Source organism: Buteo buteo, chromosome 3 (assembly GCF_964188355.1).
Source record: "Buteo buteo chromosome 3, bButBut1.hap1.1, whole genome shotgun sequence".
NCBI lineage: Eukaryota > Metazoa > Chordata > Aves > Accipitriformes > Accipitridae > Buteo > Buteo buteo.
Window position 1 is genome coordinate 64545964 of NC_134173.1, and position 25070 is coordinate 64571033.

General features: G+C 36.7%; 1 protein-coding gene across 2 annotated transcripts in view; it reads right to left on the reverse strand.

Moving 5' to 3' along the window:
- Window positions 1–25070, reverse strand: part of MRPL13 (mitochondrial ribosomal protein L13) — a 40712-nt gene that overhangs the window by 13902 nt on the left and 1740 nt on the right. The window contains exons 3-6 of one of the 2 annotated variants that reach the window (XM_075023880.1): window positions 21606–21699; window positions 19909–19969; window positions 9149–9235; window positions 8552–8673 (exon numbers count right to left, since the gene is read on the reverse strand). In XM_075023880.1, coding sequence (XP_074879981.1) covers window positions 8552–8673; window positions 9149–9235; window positions 19909–19969; window positions 21606–21699 — 364 coding nt within the window. Of the gene's footprint in view, window positions 1–8547; window positions 8674–9148; window positions 9236–19908; window positions 19970–21605; window positions 21700–25070 lie in introns of those variants that run through there. The other variant, XM_075023881.1, reaches the window with a different exon arrangement.

Here is a 25070-nt window from a genome sequence, read left to right on the forward strand (position 1 = left end):
AAGTTTTCATTTATTATACGTTATATTTCATTGTAGAACAAAAAGCATTTTACAAACTTGATATTAGCTACAAGTTATAATCTTTGTAACACACCACATCACTGGAAATACTCCAAAGATCATTTTTGTATCCAATATAATGCGAAGTGTCTTTTGGTGTTGGTTCCCTGTAATCTGAGTAAGTTAACAGACAAAAAAAACTTCATAAACTGAAACTGCCAGCATCTTACATTTATAAAAGTACTGTTTATAACATCATTTCAGCCACTTATCCATGATATCTCTGGCGGCTTCCTCAGAGCTGTTACTACTACAGCCCAGAAATAATTTGACTAAAAATAGGAGCTTACACTAGAAACTGTACAATTGGGCAAGACAACTACTGTTGCAGTTATCTTGTAAGACAACAGAAAGGGCACTGTAGCTTAGAGGATCTCTTAATCCAAAAGCCTGTTTACCAATGCCTACAAATTTCTTTGCTAGGAACATCAGCAGTAGGCTTCAGGTTGCCTGAGGTTGGCATGGCTAGCTTTAAGGAACACAAAGCTAGGGAGGAACTGGAAGTGGAAGTTACAACCACCGTATCATTAGCACAGGATGTATGAGAGGATTATCAGAGCCACCTGCGGTTCCTAGGTGTCTGACATGCTTGTGTTTCATCACCTACAAACTTTTCTTTCTGAGAACATTGTGATCCTCTGCTTTCAAAGCCATGGAGCACACTGCTCATGAAGTACCAAGAACCTGTGTGCCATGCCATGGGAGTGACACGCAGCGTCAATACTGGGACCCTGCCCAGCCCATGCTGTTCAGCTGAAACAAAATTACGGCTTCAGACCAGGTTCTGCAAGCTCCTGTTCTCAAAGCAGGATGTACAAATGGGGGCCAGAAACCAGGCAAGTTACTCAGAAAATCAAACATTAAAAAGGTGTTTGGTTTTCTTAAACCTAATGTCAGAGTTTACAATACATCAAGTTTTAAAAACCTCAAAAGTTTTCAAGGACTTTTTCCCCAGAAAGACAAATGAGAGGCTGTCTGGCTCAAGGAGAGTTCCTATTGAGGCTGGCAGCGAACAGGCGTTCAGTATGCACACCAGCACCAGCCCGAGTGCGCTCCTGGATGTCAGACAGCTCTGCTTTCTTAAGGGAAACTCTCAGGAATGCATCCATCTAACTGGAACAACACAGAGCTGCTGTTCCATATATTTGGTAACATTCTTATTTAAATACTTCTTCAAAAACAATTTCCTGCCTTTAAAACTGTCTAAAAACATATATATACCCAGACAGTTAAACAACTTTAAAATGGTATATAAGAGGAAAAATTACACATGAATCTGATGTATCCTTGCTTTTACAGAACAGATTTGTTTGCTTAGTCATATGTGACTGGCAAATTCTGTGATGATTTCTGTTTAAAACTCATTCAAAAGACATACAACCTGAAACTTCAAACACACTTGAAATAATGGTTTCATTCATGTTAAGAAGCTACAAAATCAAATGCAGTCAAAGGAACTAGTTTTTGATCTTTCTCCCCTCTAAAAGTGACTGGAAAAGACATAATTTAACTTTCCTGTATCTGCATGGTTTTCCACCACACTTCTTTCAAACCTCTCCCATCAAGGGTCTAAGAGAGGAGCTCTGCACAATTTGGGAAGTCAATTGGTTCAGGTTAGGGATAAAAGGAAAGAATGCTCAAAGAAACTCTCTCACACTGGAACTATGCTGACATTTAATTCTCCACTTTCACAGAGCAGGATCCCGCTTGATGTCTGCTGTGTTGGAAGGAGGGGTGACGGGAAAGTTCTTTCTGAAAAACAAACTATTTGCTAGGTTTCCACACCAGACCTGTGCTTTCCTTAAAAACCGTTTTTCTGTTTTAGTGTTCCACTTGGGTATGGCATATTTGTCTATGGTGTGTCAGTCTCCGATTAACAGCAAAACAGCCTTTGAAAGAACATCTATAGCAAGACATTTTGATACAAAATATAGGTAAAAAGTCCAATGAGATCATTAGCAGCACTGAGCATGTTCTCTTCACGTTCTGAATGAAAATTATTTACATATTACTTCAGATTAAAGAGAAAAAGGCTCTTTTCCTCCTAATACTAGTAACTTCTCATATAAATTCAGTAATTTATATTCATTCCACATTATCTGTCTTATGGCTATTCTATATACAGTGAGGGACATTTCTTGGGTGTAAGTTTTAATGTAAAACCTTAAAGAATAATTTTCCTGTTGTAATTATATTTACCTCTATTTTATAGCCTTACATATATTTACACAAGCTATGCTTTTCATTTGCTCTTTCCATTAAAGGATACAGCTACTTTTAACAGGCTAGTATCAACTAAATATTTTTTTTCCCCATAGAAAGATGTTCCACAAAGAGTGCCTCCCTCTAACTCCTTTTTTTAAAAATCACTCTCAGAGGAATTTAACTCCTTTTGAACCTCTATCCTTCATTAAACAGAGTGGTCACCAGGCTTAGAACTTCATGGAAGATAAATAGTAATTAAAACCAAAAGTCCTGTAAGGCAGGAAGACTTATTAAAACCATCTGAAGAAAAAAATAATTGAGTTTATAGTTTTTCTACACCCTTCATTTTCTCTTTTGTTGTAGGGACTACTCTTACTGCTTGGAAGCTATCTACAGGTTCTACAGAAGCTCACAGACCAAAGTACAGAACAGTAAACATATAGGCCTTTTGTATCCTAAAATGCAGGACACAGAAGACAAGAAAAGGCTACTCAATTCTAAGACCCTAGTACAGAGTAACAAACAATAGCTCAAGGAAAAGTCAAACAGGACTAACAGTACTAGCAACATATGCATTGGGGTTCTTAAACACAATTTACTAAAATATTCATCTATTTTACTATCTATGTTTGTTTATTTTCATCATATATAAACGACCATAAAATAATTTGCATCAGAAGGGACCTCAAAAAGTTATCTGCACCACTTCCCCACTGAAAGTGGGACTAACTTCAGCATTACATCAGGTTGTTTAGGAACTCGTGCAATCAAGTTCTGAGCATCCCAAGGCTGGAGATTCCACAACCTGTCTGGGCAGCCTGTCGGCTGGAAAAGAATAAAATGACAAGGAACTCAAATAGAAAGTCAGTTTTGCATTCTGAGACACACATGTATTCCTACAATATCTGGATTTCCAAACACCAACTAATGTTCCCTTTACATTTAAAACTCTTCTGAAACAATTTTCATGTCAGGTAGCTGTTTTTTTCAGTACACCACTAACTGTAAAGAGTATCAGGTTTATACAATTATATTTTAACTAACCTGTCTTTGGTTTGTTGAACAAAGCTGTCTACAGTATTTTGTCCTTTTTTTGACTCATTTTTAAAAGAAGCTTCTTGCGGTACACCTCTAAAAAAGTGACATCATTAAAGAATACATAAACATTTAAATCTTTGTTGTTTCTACAGTGTTTGAAAGGAGTAACGCACTTCTTCCATGGGCTCACACACACTGAAAGAGTTCAGAACATAGAGTCTATTACAGCTGGATATTCATTGAGCCTTTCTTTTAGTGCCTTTGGTGCAAAGCTGTCTATTCTCAGACACTCATTTGGCATTTTAATCAGAACAGTGACTACTACAATTCACTTTAATTCCCCCTTTTACAGACTTCTGTGTTTTACTTATCACCTCAGAAAGTTACTTTACCAAATTTGCTCAATTCTGTATCTTTTATTTCACAACTAAGCCCTTCCCCCCCCATAGTACTCTGAGTGCTAGAGAATCACCATAATGCATTTATTCTCTCAGTCAGGTAGAATACCATCATCATTTTTCCCATTACTTCAAATTGGAAACTCTGCCCAACATCAAAACTGCCAGAGAAGTGAGATGAAGGTTAAACTAAAACTCATCTATTTGACACTAATATCTGACATCCACAATGGTCTGGTTGCAGGCCAGGACAAGAAGCTGAAATTACAACAGCTACAGCAATAAGCCCTGCAGCTAGTGGAGAGATGGTAGATAACCACCTTCATTCTTGATCCCTCTGTTAGGACTTAACCAGTTCCTGAGAGCAGAAAAGAAGACAGGACTAAAGTCCAACACAGCAAAGGTATGGTAGCAGTGTTAGGTATTTCCTCCTGCCTTCAAAAGTGGCTCTAGCTAGAGTAGCTGACTGAAGGGAAACTTCTGGCCTAGTCTCTCTACTCAGAGTGTTAAAGTTCTCCCTAACTCCCCTTTGTTTCCCTCTACCCCACCCAGAGGCCACTAACTCCACTCCTCTCTAGCATTCTCTCACATTCATTTCAGACCCTCTATTCCATTCCTCTCAGGTCCACCCACTGCCCTGGTTCTTCTCACCAGAATACCCACTTGAGTTACCCACCCAACCCACAGGAGAAGCACTATGATCCTCCCACTTGAAAGCCTCCAAATCAGCTGCAGGGCTTCTAAGGCAGCAGCACTCCCCAACCTCTGTAACTGGCATGGAGTAAAAAGACTGTATACAGATTGCACTCACTGAAAACTGATCAGGACGAGATTGTGGAGGAGAGAAATATAAAAAATGGAATGCATACATGTTCTGTGAGCTTGGAATTCCTCCAGAGGGAATGATTCCAGGAAATGATGGGAGGGGAATTCTAGCTTCAAATCTAGCTTCAAAATAGTGTTCTTACCTGCAGATTTTCCCCAAGAATCAACACGCTCAAATAGTTTTCTCAATGCTAACATGAAGCTTTTAGGAAACTTAGTTTGACAGCAATGACTAAATTAGATGGCATCAAGTTTACTTGTCCTCTGCCACACACACCTACATGTCAACACAGTTAAGGTGGCCCAGTGCTGAGGAAATGAACTCAAGCAAGACTATAGTATTAGTACTAAAGACAGTTATACAAGAGTATATATACCATACTCCATGAGAGGCTTATCAGCTTTACTCTAATGCATTATAGAATTCTGGTCATTGGTGCAGTCTAAATTTCTTCAGGGGTAATATCCACTGAAATCTCTAAGAACCAAGAGATATCAGCATTTTAAACTCCATCCAGTAGTGAGGATAAAACCAAACATAGCAATGTGTATAACTGATAGATTAGAAAAAGTAAAAAATCAGTCTACCTATTTCCACTCTGAAGAGGGCTTAAAGCATTGCTGGACTTTTTTCCCTTTCAACAGAGACTGTAATACTGAGGTACCTCAGATTACACAGAACTGACACACAGACTTTATTTTACTATCATCTAGGATCAGAAGCCTAATTACAACTGATTTTTTAATAAGCTTTTGAAAGTATTAACCACATTCATGAGAACACAGGAGAAATACGACAAAACCCAAGTAATTTCCAAAATGCTCTTCTTTTTATGCTGTCAATGCCCTTCCCCTATTTTAGAATAAAGGCCTAAGTCAACCCATATTAAGCAAGCGCTATCACAAAGGAGTGTCTAGATACTGATACATAAACACGCTTTTTTGTGTGTGTAGAACACGCTTCTTTTACATGTTATCTAAATAACATTCACCCGATATTTAAATTTTTCCTACCAAAACCCACATTAAACTCTACATACTGAAAATCAGCAGAAGAGCACAAGTTGGTACCAATCATCTGGAAGGCTCCAGATCAGACTCTACCCTACTTGCTTAATTCCCACAGCTCTTTGCCTTTGGCACTTAAAAGAAGCCCAGCATTAAGAATTCAATAAATTTCAAATTTTATCATAAGACAGGCTGTTTAGCAACTGCTCATTTATTACTATACACATGTAAGATCTGCCCTTCTAGGTCACATGAAAGCTCCATCATCTCAGAGGCAGGTGCACAGAGAAAAAGAAACAAGATAAATATACAGCAATATTTACAACTTCCCAAGCCATGAGTCACATCTGGAGAATCATATTTAATAGCCACTGATGACCAAACACTTCACTTTTTTGAATCCACTTAAAACTTTCACTCAGAACCTACACATTTAACTGCAAGACAGGGAAAACACAAAAAAAGACAAAAGCAAAATGGTGTGCATCTTTAGTAGTCATGTGATACAATCAAACCTCATGATAACATATGCTTCACCAAGTTCAATCACTAAAAACAGAGGAAAAACATTCCACAAATGAAAGGTCTCATCCTGTCTCTGACCTGAAAAATCAATGCAACTCTGTACGACTACTATGTGTGTGGATGTGCAAGCACAAATACACATTATACATAAATAGTTCTACACATGCTTTTTCACTTAAGACTAGATAAATGTCACAGACTAAATTTCTCCTATTATTATTAGGATTTGCAAGCAAAAGCCCACTAACGTTAAGAAGTTTCACTAAAAAAATATTCTGGTTTCTGTTAAACATGTGACAGAACAATGGACCATTACTCGGTTTTCCCCTCAAAGGAATACAAATCCTATAAATATATGCAAAACAGATACAGACATTTGTCCTACATAATTCCTGGGATTTCTTAATTGCATTTGTCTGGCTTAGGCAGTGAAAGCTGCTGGCCCATAAAATGAATTAGGAGCACACTCTTTTGTGCTTTTGAATTGCAAGAAGGTCCTTCTCGAGTGTTCATTTATGTTATCCTATTACCACCATTCTTCTGGAAAGGTTACATCTCTTGTCCACATATCTCTGCTGCCTATGAAGGGTAAATACCCTTATTTGCATGTGCCTTATAATGCAGAGAAAATACATGCTGTAACTTAAAATGCTTAATTTACTTAACACCTCCCCCCCCAAATCCTTTAATATTAATTTTAGCAAGCAAAAAGCATCAGGCCCCCTTTAAAGGTATAACAGCAGCTTTGGCCATGCACTAAAAATTATTTGCTTTGTCCTTCTACCGATAGACCACTTAAGAGTATTATTCTTATGTGAATTTCCCTTTCTCTTAATTTATTCAAATTCTGTTTTGTTCCTCCAGACTAACTTTACCTTCCTACTTAAAACACCCCCTCTCTTTGTATTTAAAGGCTTCCTTTGTTTGAAAGGTTACTGGTTTTGCTATTGTACAATGATTTCTTCTACTGTACAAGGCTTCCTACTATCCAGTCACTACTAGCTACAAATCTAAACCACAGAGTTGCTGCAGATCATTTTCTAATGGTGTTCTGCAACCTGCTGGACGTGAAAATGTACACTGAACCTATAAAATGCTCCTGTAAAAACATGAAGTGTCCAGTCCTGTTGATTTGAACAAGACTAAGTGAAACAAAGGAGGTTCCAAATGAACATCAGGAAACACTTTTTTACTATGAGAGTGACTGAGCACTGGGACAATTTGCCCAGAAAGGATGTGGAGTCTTCATCCGTGGAGATATTCAAAAGCAGTGTGGACATGGTCCTGGGCAACTGGCTCTACATTGCCCTGCTTGAGCAGAGGGGTTGGACCAGATGACCTCCAGAGGTCCCTTCCAACCTCAACCATTCTGTGATCATTCAGCTGTCAAGACACCTGAGAGATTGTATCTTAAGCAGACTCATGAGAAATAAGCTGCTACTACCATTTCAACAGCTGACCTCTGTCCACACGCAGCTAACATCTGGTTCAGTAGAACTACTCAACAGGATGACATACGATTGGAGACTTATATCAGGTCTATTTTCGAGGATTAGCGTATAAGTACACAGGAACACTTTTTTACATGACAAATTGAAGCATAACCTTTTAAACACTACTATCGAAATAGAAATACCAGTAATCTAACTGGAGATAGACCACCAAGTTGGTCCTGGTGCTAGTTTATTTACACCTTTCCCCACCTCCCTACGTGTTACATTTCTTCTTGAATTTCATTAGAATACTCAGGAAAGGGGCCATCTTTCAAAATTAATTTCTCTGTTGACTACTGTAATGGGATCCTAAGCATGAATAGGACTCTCAAACACAGGAAAAATCATACTGGTACTAGACAGAAAATGTCCTGAACGTAACACATTATTTTCACAAGCAGGTTGACTCAATGCTGCATGTGGTGGTGTAAAGCAAACCACAAATACTCACTCATATGCCACACAACTACTGTGGAAATGATTTTGCACAAGGAAAATAAACTATTTATCAAAATAAACACGTGGTATGTTCCCTGCCAAAGATCTACTCTCCAAGGGCTAATTTAGCAGAATTCTTTCCCTTCCTCTGGAGAAAATCTGAAGCATTCCCCCCCTTACAGTAAATCGTTCCCTCACAGAGCCACATGGTGTTTCCTTTGGCTATGGCTAACAGTTACGTATTATAGAGTACATACAACTCAAAGAGGTTAATGAAGTTTTTTACTCAAGTTTTACTCAACTCATTTTGATGAACGAAAGAGTTGAAAATATTTTAAGTAAAGCTTTTCTCATTAAAAGAAAGGTCAGAAATACAAAAAACTTAGCAACCACTCCCTTCTAATATGACCATTCTTTGGTTTAGTAACCTCTTCTCCCTCCCCAAAAGATGACATGAAGAGAAAAATAATACCTTTTTTTTTTCTTACTGATAATGTGAGAGTCTATATAGTACATATTCAGTCAAAGTACCCTTTTAAAAAAATCATCTAAGATACTTACGGAGTCCAAACCTTCGGAAAGGCAGCAATTTCTTCTGGTGTATATTCATCTAACCTCTTGGGGACTGCACGTGGCTGAGGAATCTCTTGTAGAAGATTCTTCTGTATATCTTCTGGAATAACCTGAGGCAGGTGGAAACAGGCTTAGCTATCTGATTGTTTAAAAAACACCACCACTCCCCCCCTAGTCCAGACCAAAATTTGTCAACAATACTGCATTCTTCGTGCTAAGTGTTTGATCGAAATACAGAAGACAATCTCACGCATATCTTAGACAATCACGCGTATCATGCGATATCATGAGGGTTGATTGTATCACATGACTACTAAAGATACACACCATTTTGCTTTTGTCTTTTTGTGTGTTTTCCCTGTCTTGCAGTTAACGTGTAGGTTCTGAGTAAAAGTTTTAAGTGGATTCAAAAAAGTGAAGTGTTTGGTCATCAGTGGCTATTAAATATGATTCTCCATATATAAATAAAAAGCAGCTTGATTTGTCTTAATTTATCTTCTTACAACAACAGTTTTGCTATTGCTAACACTCCTTCTTCACCTCCAAATCACACAGAAATGAAAATGTAACTGCATGACAACTCACATCTTCCGGGAACAGATGCAGCCTCTGCATCATAGTTCTTCTCTGAAGGTTTTTTGGAAGCATTCTATAAACGGTCAGTTTAACAATCTGAGGAAAGATAACATGGCAACAAATAATCAGACAGGCTATAAATAAAATGAAAAAGGTAAGCTGGGTTTCCCTCTGTCCATTCCACTAGTCATTGAACCTCTTTTCAGTCAACTTCTTCCATGCTCAACAACTCTGGCACCACATTTAGAAGGTGCTCTAGACTTACTGTTTTGGAAGAAGGAATACTTACTATAACAGCCACATAGATAATTTTAGCTTAGAAAGTTAAGAGCTATATTTAGCATTGTGGATAATTGCACATGATCATTCAACTTTGAAAAGAATTGAGAAGCTTATGTTAACTCCATATTGTATTGCACACTTATATACAGCCGTTATTGAGGAAAAAAATTAGGCTCTAACAAATTTACCAAGTGTTCTCAGCATCTAGTTTAACACTGTAATTTGCTGTGTTTGAAACTTCTATATAACTAATGCATCTTAAGCAAAGCTGACATACCAAGACACTGTATCACGAACATACTATACACATGTATAATTTATTCCCTTGGTATTAGTTCCAGATGAACAATCTCACTTCTGAGCATCAGGAACGAATAGAATTTGTACATCTACACTAGATGATGCTTACTGAAAAGTAACAATATTCAACAGGATTTCTCTTGAACTCTAGTATAGATGCCTGTCATTTAAATACAAAACACATTGTTATGAACTTCACCCAGAAAAGGAACATTTGTAAATATAAACCAAGGCATGCAACTGTAGGAGTCAAAAAGGGTTTTATAAAGGACATCAAAGCATTTAAGGGTAGACGTATGTGCAGTTTTGGCTCCAAGCCACCCAGACATAAACAAGCTCCAAATCAGAAACTAGCCAGGCATGCTTAGCGCAATGTTAAACTGAAGTCAATAAGCCACGCTGAAATGCAGTGCACTAAGCACAAACAAATCTCCCAGGCATCCAGATATTTTGAAAAGCGTACTGAGCAAACTTGCTTCTTTTTATACAATTAATTAAAGGAATCCAATCAAAATTTTAGAGACAATCACTGAGTTCCCAGACGGAACCACTTAGTTAAGACAGAATGATTAATTGTTACAAGTGAAATTAATGAGAAGTGCTAGTTTTTAAACTAGCAGAAATGCAGGCATTTCTACTCAGATACTTAAGTTGAACACTTAAGATAGTTTGGCCCCAGTATTATTTTCATTTTGGCACATAACAGACAGTAACATTGTCTTAGGATCCTCATAAACATATACTATATGCCTTGAGAAACTCTGAAAGCATTTAGAGAAGCCTCAACATCATTAAGATTTTCAGATGTTATGCAGCCAGTACCATAGATCTGTGAACCAAGATGATAGAAGAAATACATGAGGTTGGGCAGAGTAATCTGTAGCATTGATATCTTCTCTAATAAAAATTATTAAGCAACTATTAAAAAACAAAGATGAAAACTAATGCTTTTAGGGATAAGAACTATTCATGCTTGTACAGCATACTACAGTTTATTTAGGTCACTATATCATGTGCTTAGACAAAGGCAAGAGGAAGATAGAAAACAAAGCTTCACTAGTTTACTGAATATTGGAAGTCAAGTGAGACACCATAACAATGTAAGAAAACACATGGATATTAACAACAGCTCACGTGAACAGCCCTTTTACCATCAACAATTTTAATTTTGTACACTTATTTTCCTTTCTACCCAATATTTTTCCTTATAGCCAATAAAACATCAAAATATATCAGATCTAAAGCAACAGACCCAGAGACATCACAACATACTGCCTGTGGGGATTTTTTTCTTTATTTAAAAATTACTTTTAACTTCAGGTTGTGAGGGAACCAGTGTTAATTCCTTAGATTAATAAATTGTACATACATGTGGTCCAACATATGACCTATGACCTACAGATACACAGAGCTAGTTATTTAATGATTTCACTCCAATAAAAAGAGATACTTTAAAATACTTTAATGAACATTGTTAAATATTTTACTTCTTCAAACAGCCAATGTTTGTGTCCAATTTTTCATCTTCCTCTGCAGCATGTGACACAGACAGCTGTTGAAACAAATCAGTGAGCTAGACAAACAGCTGGTCTATTCTGGTTGTAGATACTTCTGCCTGCTGAATCTGATTTGATTTTTTTAGCCACATTACAAAGAGAACAGTTCAGTTGTAAAAATGTTCTTATTAGAAAGTCACGCTGGAAAAGAATTATTTATATGCTCAAGTTAAACAGCGAAGAAATACTTTCAACGTTGCATACAGTCGCTGCACAACTGACAACCTCTGGGGATGACAGACTAACATGAAAGCAGGACTTGGAGAATGGTAATGGGTGATGAATGATCATGGATAATTGTATATTCAATAATAGTTTCTCTAGATAAGTATGCTCAGTGCAATAAGCATAATCCAAGGTATGCTTTGGTACTTCTGCCAATCTCCACACTGTTCGGTAACTTGTTTGGCTTTCTGTGCCCTCTCACACATGCAAGAAGTGCATTACTGCAAGATCTGCAATAGAAAAATCACCCTCATATGAAGCACAAACCATTTTTTCACTGCCAGGCAGATCACAGAATCATAGACTGGTTTGGGTTGGGAGGGACCTTCAAAGATCATCTAGTACAACCACCCTGCCATGGGCAGGGACATCTTCAACTAGATCAAGTTGCTCAAAGCCCTGTCCAACCTGGTCTTGAACACTTCCAGGGATGGGACATCCACAACTACTCTGGGCAACCTGTTCCAGTGCCTTGCCACCCTCATCGTAAAAAAATTTCTTCCTCATGTCCAATCTAAACCTACCCCCTTTCAGTTTAAAACTGTTGTCCCTCGTCCTGTCACTACAGGCCTTGATAAAAAGTCATTCTCCATCTTTCTTATAAGCCCCCTTTATATATTGAAAGGTCACAATAAGGCCTCCCTGGAGTTCTCTCTTCTTTAGGCTGAACAATGCCAACTCTCTCAGCCTTTCCTCATTGGAGAGGTGCTCCAGTCCTCTGATCACCTTCGTGGCCCTCCTCTGGACCTGCTCCAACAGGTCCACGTCCTTCTTATGCTGGGAACCCCAGAGCTGGATGCAGTACTCCAGGTGGGGTCTCACCAGAGTGGAGTAGAGGGGCAGAATCACCTCCCTCAACCTGCTGGCCACAATTCTTTTGATGCAGCCCAGGACACGGTTGGCTTTCTGGGCTGCAATCACACATTGCTGGCTCATGTCCAATTTTTCATCCCCCAGTAACCCCAAGTCCTTCTTCACAGGGCTACTCTCAATCCCTTCATCCCCCAGCCTGTATTAACACTGGGGATTGTCCCAACCCAGGTGCAGGACCTTGCACTCGGCCTTGCTGAACTTCATGAGGTTTGCATGGGCCCGCTCCTGAAGCCTGTCCAGGTCCCTGTGGATGGCATCCCTTCCCTCAAGTCAATCAACTGCACCACTCAGCTTGGTGTCATCTGCAAACTTGTTGAGGCTGCACTCAATCCTACTGTCTATGCCACTGATGATATTAAATCCCTGCCTGATCCACAGCAGAAAATTGGACTTCATTGTTAGTCTCTCCCATTCTGGAGTTTCAATGAAACTGAATTAACTCACCAAGGAGACATTTCAAACCTCATTTTTTAATTGCATGTTTTTGTGGTCATCATAGAGCCTTTAATGTCTGAGCCCCTTGAAAACATTATACTCATGCAGAGAACAAGAGAGAGGAAGAACAACCTTGAGTTTGAGCACACATAATGCTTGCCCCAGCAACTCACTGTAGGGGCAAAGAGGGAACAAACCCTTGGCTTCTGCAGCAGATCATAATTTCCTTGCTGGAATAGATCAAAGGCAGATTTATAACATCCACCCCACCCCTGAAGCTCATTCACTTTGGTCAAGAAGGAAAAAAAAAAAAGTAAAAAAAAAAAAAAGCCAAATAAGTGTATTACTAAGCAAAGCCCTGTACTGTACTTTTATTATTAACTTCAAGGTAGTTAGTCCAACTGTAGAACAGAAGGCCATACAGGGAGCTAAGACAGAGAAGGTAGAGCTGGAAAACCTCTAGCTTCCTTCATTGTAACTTCTGCCTCAAGGATTTTTCTGAGCCAAAGCAAATCCAAACCCAGCTCCTGGAAAGACTAAGTTTACATCCAGCTCCTTGCCCAAAATTCTGCCTACATCCAGAACCTCACTCTGCTTGGTGTGATGACAAGTCAACAATTTAGTGAAGTACAGGCTTAACTGAAGCTGTACAGATTGCTTTTGCAACTTTAGTAAGGTTGTGTAAGAGAAAAGGCAGATTCAATGAGCAATATTTACAGGGTGTTACATAAGGGCTCTCCTGTTACCTGAACATGCTCAAGTTTTACTAAAATTACACCAACCCTAAATAATAAGCTGTGGAATTGCAAGAAAAAGTCTCTTGCTGAGCTTATGCAAAACCCCAAACGCAGATTCAATGCTCCCTGAAAACACACAATAGAACATGCTGTTTCTTTAAGGAATAAAAATAGAAATCCTTCTATCTCTTTGTAATACATTTCTAATAAAAGACAATTCTTTCTTATGTTTTGTATGTGATTATTTTTATTTTGAACTATTAAAATAACAAGAGCTTAATTTTACGAGAGGTAGATTTCAGTTGGATTTCAAATTGGCAAAGTCGTCTACCTACCCATAGTTCTCACTGCAACCTGGATCTCAGTTTAGAACTAATTAGTACAGTTTAACAGTTTGTTCAGTTAGTTATGGATTCCCACTGCCTCCTCTCCCCAGTCCTTTATCACTAGTAGTAGCAACCTGCAAAATTCCATGTCTTCACAAATACTCACTCCTAAAGGCCATGACACTTTCTCCAGCAGGTAAAGACTCGCCATCAGACATGTAAACCCTTAACGTACACCAGAGCATTAATATTTATGGGATTTTTAAAGTACTAGAATGCTGTCTGCCCTAATTTCTTTTGAATGAAAAAATTGCTATTGGCTGTAGTTACAATTGTCTTCTTGAATATTGCAATACCTTTTTTCCAAGTTGGCTAATTTATATACTGACAGCATAGACATGTTCTTAATCACAGTTTTATGACACTACTTTTTTATTTTCCAATTTAAAGGGCTAATATAGGAGAAGAGAATGCAGCTCTAGTAAAACTCTTGCACTTTCGGTCCCTCACTACCCGCTCTAACATTTTATGAGTATGAACAAATTTAAAAATATATTTATCTGAAACACTGTATGAAGCTTGATCATTTCAATTTTTGTGGTAGGCTTTGGCTCATATGCAAGTTGCAGACTATGCTTGATGGAGACCAAGTTCTGAAAAAGATTCTTTGCCAGATAAAACATACTTTAAGGATGGAAATCAACAGAGCAATACCACTCCTGGTCCCAAGAAGCACAAAATAATTGGCCAAATTTCCAGAAGAAAGTCTACCCTAATGGCTGAATTAAGTCCAATAATCACCAGGAAGCAACTCTAGAACATGGGAAGGACACAGCGCCCCAGAGAAAACAAACGGATTAATTACAGGGCATACTTAAAAAAACCTAGAAGAGTTTCAGGAGACACATCACTTAGAGGTACAGCCTGATACTACATCTTCCTTTTACCAGTTCTCGGTTTTCTGTCCTGTATATGATACTGGTCTTTTCACTGCATGTGTTATAAAAGCATTCTGAGAGCTTCACCTTTCTACCTCTGACAGTTGTACGTGTAGTACAGCAAAAATGAATGTACTTAATACTGCCATAGGAATCATTTGTACATAAACTTCCATTGCATGCCATTTTGTTTTCCACTACTGTTCAGCACTTAAAAACTTAGAATTTTAATGTGTTCTTTAAATTAGTATCAGTGCCTTGCAAATTCAAGTAAGAAATGGATTAACATTTTTTTAAACAAGGAAGTATTTATTTTTGTCTACTACAAAGCAAAAGACTGAGTCAGCTCTAAGACTTATTTAGAGCACCTAGAGGTTTTAAGACAGCAGGTTCCATAAAAATATTCTCCTCTCCATGCTATACTAACTTCTGTGCGCCTACTAATCCAGACTTTGAAGTTGTGCTCTACTTAATCAAAAAAACATTACTCCATAGCAATAGAAGAAAACTCTGTATCTGGTGTTTCAGTAACCAACTTTTAGTGTGTACGTATTATTATATGAACTATCCTATAGTGATGCAAAGAAAATAGGCTTTCAAATACCAACAGCAAGACTTAACCATGTTTTCTGTCCGAGCTTTTCTTCAAGAGATCACTCTTATGCAGATACAATGGCAAGTCTATACGTGCAAGCAGTTGCTAAAGAGCATTCAAAAGGAGAATTAGAACATTTTAAGCCCCTTCGTATCAGTGCCAGCAGCTGAACAAACCAGAACCCTGACAGCCCTGGAGGCTTCCTCACAGCATAGAGCCACCCTGCCTTGCTTAATAATCTCCCCTAGCAGGTAATATTCATTCTGAACAATTATTGCCCATTATTTCTTTGTCAGAGGCAATACAGCCTCCGAATACCTAAAGGTCAATCCTCTCACTGAGCATTTGGTATTAGGCAAACATGATTTCTTCTTTTTCTTTTTTTGGGGGGGAGTTTCTGATGCAGCCAAAAAAAAAGTAAGCCAAGTCTTGCCTACTTTTAAAATTAGAAATAGAATAAAAATTGATTGAAAACTTTGTCCTTACAGGATTACTACCTGGTTCTACAGATAAGATCTGTCAACATATTTTGCAGGCATTTTAATTAAAAGCTGTAAGATTTTTCCAGAAAGTTTTTTCCAAGTAATCTTTGCTCCCTCTCAAATCTGTGAGATTTAAAAGCACATCTTTTAGTCTTCCCACACCAAGTACTTCGAATCCTAATTTGAAAGTGTTGGTCTCATGCCTATCAGCATTTTTCCAACGAAACAAAACTTCTGCAAATTTTAGTAAAAACAAACACGAAAACCCCAAACTTCTATTCATTCCAAACACCTGCATCTCAAATAAAAAGGTTTACCTGTTTCCTTCATTTTCAAAAGACTCCCTTGGCAAACAAAACACACAAAACCTTTCAAACAGATTTTTCTTAACAACCTACAATAGAAATTAATGTTGTCCGCTAATATATATCTTAAGGGAGTAGTAACAGCATACAGAGTATTAGTATTATATTAACCTGAAGAACTGAGAGGCTGTTTCAAACTACAGCAACAAGCTGCTATGCTGCACCTAAAGAACATACTTAATACTCTCGTCTATGGGTGGTCCAAGAATTTACACTAAATCTAAGTCAGAGAAAGAAAAGGCTGAAATGTGAAGAAGCTCTTTTTTTCTTCAATAAGCACTTCCTAAAGTAGCCTGGCCAAGTCCAACACACGAGAGCTATTCTCTGCTATTCTCCAGAAGAGCAGACAAATGAAAATACTAGAAATTTTAAACAGATTCACAGACACCGCCTTCCCCATGCCTCCCAAAGGAACTCAAAGGTGCTACAGGTAAAAATGTGCTAGACTATTTACTATTGCTATCTTTTTGGCAACACACTGTAATTTTTACCCTTCCATAAAAACAATTTTTTCCAAACTGCTGAAAAACTTGGCACAATGAACATGGAACTTCTATTAAGTTCTATACAAAACATCAACTATGCAGACCTCTTTTTGTATTCACTGCCCTGTATTAACATAAAAGATACTTCGAAGTGGAAAAAAAGAGTAATATTTTGTCAATCTCAGGCACAAAATTATCCATCTGAGATTAAACACTTATAATAGGCACAGTTTTTTGTTTTGTTTTGGTTTTTTTCTTTTCAACTATGAAAAGAAGTCAAGGATTGGAAATTGTTGCCATGGGAGGTTTTCAAGACCAGTCTGGATAAGCCCCCAGCAGCCTTATCTGACCTAATAGCTGACACTGCTTTGAGTAGGAGGTTGGACTAGAGATCTCCCGAGGTTCTCTCCAACCTAATCATCCTATAATCCTATGAAAAAATGCATGTGCACGTTCAAAATTCAGCAAAAAATCCATCCAAAGCACTAACTCCTACTTGCAAGGAATATAAAGGTCCAAGTTAGTAAGACAGATAAATGATGTCAACCTCCATAAGTGAGAATATCAGATCACCATCCATCCCTATCTTGGTACCTTATGAAGAAACTAGAAATGATCAAGGAGGATTATCTAACCATACTGCAGTAAACATGTCTAAATTCTGACAACTATACTTACAACTTTCAGCCTCCCATGTAAACATAAATGATACCATTTGGCATCAAATTACTTATTATAACCTTTTTAATTAGCTTTTAGCTGTGTAACATTTTTTCCTAAAACCAGTCTCTCTGTATACTAGAAACTATGTTTAAACAAAACTGTAATGGAAAAATATTTATCTTGGGGATTTTTATGTTTGAGTTTAGACATATGTAAGTAAAGACAGTGCTAAGCAGTATTGGAGTCCTACTATATACACACACTCATGGAATCTTACAAGCTTTAATCTGTTTCTTACATATACTGAAAACAGTCATATTCATTGCAAAATCTTGTGTGTAACACCACACAAATTTACAAGATGTTATGTCAACATCCTTTTCCTTGGAAGTAGTCTCTCCCATTAATTTAATGCCTTAATTTCTGTAACAGCACTATTTCAAAAAATAACATTGACTCATCTAATGAAGCACTACCAGGATGAGCTAGCAGGAGACAACAGGACCATGGGCAGAGAAAAAGGAGTAGCCTCCAGGATGAAAACAATGCTTTACAGAATGAAGATTTTGTTTCCACAGAAAGATACAGTCTGCTTCCTACAACCTACCTAATTCCACTGGCTTCACAGGATTCGAATTTAACACGATTAAAAGAGAAAAGGTCTCTTCTTGATTCAAAGAAGTCAAAGCAATTTACAAAAGTCTCCACAAGAACTATGTGTCATTTAGATGATAGTTTGAAGATCCAGATGCTACTTAGGCTAGGCATTGCTCTCTTTACAGTAATTGTTTTTCAGGTTTTAATAACTAGTTCTAAAAATAAAACATGTTAATAAAACACCATCATAATTTTCATCTTTGTCATACCTCAATGTCTTTCACACCAAAACAATTCAACTAGTACATACATGCTTCTAGCCATAAAAATCACTTGCAAGTCAAAACCTCTAAGAGCTACACATACAGAGTATATTATGCCAAGCTACCATCCACTACTATTGATTATGACAAAAATACATGAGTCATCTTTAGGAGAGGGCCATCCAAACATTTCATCTTCAATAGAATGAAAGAGTTAATTGCTGAAGGCTCTCCACAATTCTGTTTAAAAAAACCCTTCTCTCTCTAAATTAGACCAAGCCTTGAGCCACATCACCATTTGCTGAGCCTCTGTCCAAAATGCTTTAGTTATTGGCAATGCATTTAATCCTCCCCTGTTTGCACAGAAATTCATCTATGAGTCTGGCAAGAAAAGAGGTATTTCAGAATGAATGAATGCCAGAAGGTAGTTTATAGAACATCCAGTTTCAGTCCCTAACAAACAAATTGTGTTATACTGCCTCCCAGTGCACAGCGTCTGCCTGAAGCTCAAATGAAAAAGGTTGAAGAATCCATTTTAGTCATGGAACTACCAATAATTCCCAAAGGAATTACAACTATCTTAGAGCCTGTTCTCAAAAGCATTTAGCATTTAAGTGGTTCTGAAAAATTCTAGACAGAAAATAATATAGAACTCTGGGATTTCATTTCACTTTATTTAAAGGAAGAAATTGCAGAAGTTAAAATGAAAACCAGGCAAATTCATGTGGTGGACTGCTTTTTTATTGAGTACTTGTACAACACCTTGCATAAAAAAGTCTTGGGACAAACCAGGACTTCTACATCATAGATTGAAAGTCATTGACAAAACCCAAGAATTTTACAGCAGATAAAATTTCTCAAGGAAAAAGAAAGAAGCATTTTTATAGTTTATACATAAGGTGACCCCAGCCAAAGCATTTCAAAGTAAAAAATAAACATAGATAACTGTTAATCTCTGTGGGCCTCATATTGTGTTCTGAAACACTAATACTTAGAGAATTCAGTCCTCCAAGGCTGACCATTCAAAATGCCAGTAAAAGTAATTTTGTAACTGTGTAAGTCAACATCCCAAAATGTTCATATCTAGCACCCTGGTTTTTTAATCAGTAACAAACGTATCAACACTGATGTTCAGCAGAATTAATAACAGTCTAATACAGAAATTTAGTAAAGAGGCTTAAGTTCAATGTAATCACCATTTCCAATTCTTTCACAGACAATGAACACACAGCACTGCAGAAAAGTTTTTTTAAAAAAAAGTCATTTAAGAAACCCTACAGTTGAATTTTACTGGGAGAAAGAGGCAGGTGTACTTTCTAACATTTTTAAGATTAGCATTTTTCTTGCTAGGTCTTAAAAAAGTAGTAGGGTTGGTAAGCTGAAGTACAACTTAGCTAAGTCTAACTTCAGGCACTCCCCTTGTGAGAAAGGTCAGACCTCTGAAACAAAAAGCAAGTGAATCAGTCAAAAATGAGTGACGCAAATTAACTTGATTTGCTCATTTGGACAGCATGGAAGAACCACGAACCTACCAACCTTCTAAGAGCTGTTAGCAGAACGACCTGCAGGTAACTGTTGTTTAGGGGAACTAATTAAATGAAAACAAATCAGATTTACAGATGAAAGGGAAGAACGGGAAACACTTACAGCAGTTGGATCCTTTAAATGGAGCTGAGTTGCTGTCACTTGTTTGAAACCACCAGGATAGCTAGAAAAACAGAACAAACATACAGGCTTAACGCTATGTGCTCAAGCATGATATTAACACCAATATCAATACATCTTGAACATCAGTATATTGGTATTATAAGCCTTCAAAAAAGGAAGTTTTTCTCACGAGACCGACTATACAGTATTAGAAAGATTCTATTCTGTCAAGTATGCAAGTTTAACACCATTTGTACTTTCTTATTTATTCGCTTGAGTATTGAAAAGTTTGTGTTTCACAAGCAGATAGGTATAAAACTGCTTATTAAATACAACATCACAGCTACACAATACAACGGAAGTAAGATATGCAAAACTGGTAATATTTGAAGATGATCAAGGCACATAACCAGTCTGGCTGACATACAAGACAACCACTTTGAACAGTATTTATTTTCTTATTATTTTAAATAAACTTTGGCATGATTTGGCATATCTACAGTAATAAAATTTGACTTACACTGCAATGCATCCATCTTTTTAAAGTCTATGTGATATGGTGAAGTTGCACCAACTCATAACACACATACTTTAAATGAATGATACAGTGGTGCAAGAAATTACATGGATGTCAGCTAAAGCTGGGTTTCATTTTGATTTAATTGCATTACTAGGTATCAGCCTAAGTGAAATAAAAATAAACCCAACATCATTAAAACATGTCCGCTTAAGGAGCTGCAGAGATTTAAGTATTTGTTTTAATTCTACAATTCTTTTCACTTGCTCAAAACCAACTCAGCTACTTCAGCAAGTGCTTAAACTTACACAGAAGTTTCTAGTGAAAATTTTTTAAGAAGTTATAGGGGTGGAGGAATAAAAAAAAAGCACATTCATTTCCATCAACTCTGAACAAGAACCTCTCAGAAATTCAGCAATGGAATTTCAGGACTGAAACATTAGTGCCAGCAAAATTAGCTTTCTCAATGTGATTTATTAATCTCCCAAGTGGATACATTTTAACACTTAAGAGATTATTATCTAGTGTTGTCACTGTATAAAATAGGAGTGACTGTTCTTATTTGACTGAACTGATTATTGCCACAGCATCTGTAATTGGTTATTGTACTTCCATCTGTAAACATTATTTCTGCCAGAATAATATATTATACACTATTGTACACATCAGTGTATCTTAAGAGCATCTCATTCTCACTCATTTTTCCAATTTCTTTTTTTTTCTGATTCAATAATATATCAATCTTGATGTTTACTGTTAGATAAATAGGTACTGGTAGGATAACGTAATTGAAGTTGGCAGCTGTATATATCTTAAATGTGCAGTGCCAATAGGAATGTCTTCTACTGCTTAGTAAATAGAATAGTTCTGATCATTAGGTTCATGGGTTCACACAAAACAACCTGGCTCACCAAATCTGTTAACTTACTCAATTGCTCTGACTACTTTTAAGTCAGATTATTTCCCTAACTACATACACCATGGGGAAAAAAACCAAAAGAAAACAAAAAAGAAAAAGGTTTGCATCATTTTAAACATAGTAACACATGCAAACAAACCCCAAAACATGTAAGTAGGAACTCGCTTTTGAATCAATATACTAAAAAAAGACTTCAGCTATTAAGAAAATATGACATTAAATTTACCACTAGCTCATTTGAATCTTTATTACAAAGCTTACCCAGTATGTGAAGAATATACTTTCTGTTCCCATTTGTTACCAGAGAAGGCAATATGTCTTGTATTAATTATGACAACATGATCTCCGCAGTCACCTACAAGGTAGAAATTAGTGGAAAATATTAAAAGAACGATAGGAGTAATCAACCAAAATAACTATAAAGTGTGCGATACATATGTAGTAGCTCATACATACATATTTCATAAAGCTCATATTTAAAAATCTGAGCTTTTTGAGTCATACCATCCAAATCTGCACTTAAATACCAACCATAATTATTATTTTTGTTAGTACTGTCAGGTTAGAAGGCAGGTGAGAAGGTAAAATACCATCAGAATAGATAATTAAACCACTGCAATTATTCAGCTAAGATCTGGAAATCTGGCTTACAGGCAAGCACATCACTTTATTCAACACATTATGCTGCATATGCACCTGTTATTTCTAAAAACCCAGAATAAAAAAAGGTTAGTTCTAAACAGCTATCCTACGTATTTTTTTAATTTTAGTTTTCTCATTAAAATTGTACCAACATTTACTGGAGGACTGAATATTCTGAATAAGTAAAATAATTCTGTTAAATAATTAGAGCCTCGGGCCAAATATATAAAAGAAACAGAAAGATCGAGGGGTGTGAGGGAGAAAAACCCCACAAAAAACCTAACACAGCTCTGTTGGGGAAAAAACCCCACATTTTCATTAATCAAGCAGAAGTGAATGTTACAGCACATACAGATATGTTTAGTGTTATAGCAGTAACTTTCATATCAAAAGTTTTTTTAAGTGCAAAGTCTATAATCTATCACCAATACCTTGCCAAAACCAGTTACTTTAACAGATCTTCTTTACTAATGAGGTGCTAATAAAACCCATACTATCTGAAAAATATAATGAAAATATGGAAAAAGATGTAATTTTTCATTTCAGAAGTAATGATCTTGATCAGCTGTGTAAAGTATAACCACCCATTCAATCAATTGAAAAATGATTTGTCCAAAGTTCACTCTCATATGCATTACCATATTAGAATAATGTAAGTGTTTGAATAGGCTCATTTTATCAAAACATTTTTGAGTAGGTAACAAAGCAGCTACACCAAGAAAGACTTAAATTGAGCATGCATTTTTTTATAGGAGCATATAAATTAATCAAGGCAAGTTTCACACCCTATTTAAGTTTTCTTCAATTTTTTAATCTTGTGTTCCTTTATAGCTCTACTTTCAAGTACAGCTAAAGTGCAAACACGATTTAAACATCTTCACTGATGCAGCCTGTCAGCACTGACAGATCAGTTCTAAAATCACTGTATGTCTAAATAAATGTCACAGAACTGACACTGGACTTTGTGCCTTTATTTTTCAGTTGGGAAGATTACAGAATAAGCTCATCTAAGGAAATCTTTGCCAACAGTTCTCTACTCGAATAAACACTGAATTAACAATTTCATACACCAATAGATCAATTATGAATAATAAAGAGCCAGGAGAAAAACTAACCAAGATACTTACATGCTACCTGAATAATGACTGCAACCTGTTCTTTTTAAAGTAGATTGAATTTAGGGATAGCTAATGTCTCCTTCAAAATTCCAAATTAGTACATTATTTTCCATTGATCCTTAAACAGTGTTGTTCCCATCACCTCAGGGATGGCTGCACTTAACAGGAAGAAAGCAAAAACATTCACCATCTCCACAAACACAGTTCAATTGCCTCCTACTTTTGAAAAATATTCACAAAATACCATACAAGAAAACTCTTCCTTTAGGCTATTTTCGTGCTATAATATCGAAGTATTCCTTTATGAATTATATAAGTATGTTTTCCTCAAGAAATGCACAAAAACAAGGCCAGTATATTCTATTACATTATGGTATATGCAATTTGTTACATACAGCATATACATGGCACATCTTCAGATAAAACTAAGCTGCCACTATAAATCCATTTTACATCTCTGTACATTTATAACTTCATTAATTCCCATCACACAGTAAAAACACATGCTTCAGGTGCATGCGTTTTTCCTCATACATTTTAATTAAGCGCTAAACGGTCATTAAAGGTAGGCATTGTACTGTCAACTGCTAGCTCACAAGACTGACAAACTACTTGCCAAATCTTTCATTAGAAGACAAGTCTTAGCTGCTGCTTCTAGCCTTTATAAACTAGCATCGCAATCTAGAGTAACACCTGGGATAGATCGGGTTTGTGGGACACTTCCATCTAGCCTAGCCTTTGAGGATGCAGAGAACAGCAGCAAATCCTACCCAATCAACAGAAGTGGCTCACCTACACCTGCTCACAATCCAACATAAAGAACGGATCGCCCAACTTTTTAAAAACCTGGCCCACTATTTTTGGTTCTGTATTGTGAAGCTGCTCACAAAGACAGGACACAAGGGGATGAGGGTAGAGAGAAGGGGAAGTGCAGAAGAAACCTACAAATCCAGATTCAAACCTCCTGAACAAGGTGGCATCCCCATATTTAAGGCATATGGTCTGACAGCATCTAAAAAATATAAGACTCTGGAGAATAATGAAAGATTATCCCTAAAAGAGAAATAAATATACAGGAAATCAAATTTCTTTCCTTCCCTAACCATGGCTTAAATTCAGCTCCAGGTACTTTTCAACACAATAAATAAATAATGATTTTATGGAAGGGTATCTGGATACCAAATTAAAAACAAAACAAAAAAATCCCCACAGTGTTATTCTGTCTAAGGAACTGTTCTCTCACAGACACTAAAATATTTCTTGTTAGCTCAGGGAAAAAAAAAAAAAGAAGAAAAAAAGAAGCATTAAGTACACCAACTACAAACTCATGCATACTTTGCTCTCTTAGAGAGTATCAAATGTCTCAGTAGTAGTAACCTATCGATGTCAATCTCAGGTGTAATGCATTTGGTACTGATTTATAGAATACTTTAGACAAAATAAAGTTATCCTTGAAATGACTTTCCAGGATTTTATAACTTCATGGACATAAAAGTATCAAAGATCTTTCCCACAGGACAACCAAAAACATTTACTCTCAGTGTCTGCTTTATTTTTCAGACAGCCTTAGTCTCCAGTGACATCTTGTGGATAAGACATAATTTGCAACAGCAGAACTCTGGTACTTAAAACATCTTTAGAATACTACAAATACTACCTTCTATTATGAAAAACAGATCAAGTACAATTTTAGTATCTACACTCTACATGTATGAGCAAAGTTTAATGCTTCCTTTATGTTTCAGTAATGTCTCTTGAAAAATTTGCATGAGTATTACAGGAGACACTGTACCATCAATATGAGGCATCACCCTTTTATTATCTATAAAATGCTTATCACCATGAGACAGGCAGTGCAATATTACAAATAACAAGCAAGATCACAGATACATCTTTACTGCTGAATCTTCTAATTTGCAGAAAAGCAAAATGATTTTTTCATTTGAAGGTATCTTTCAACAATGAT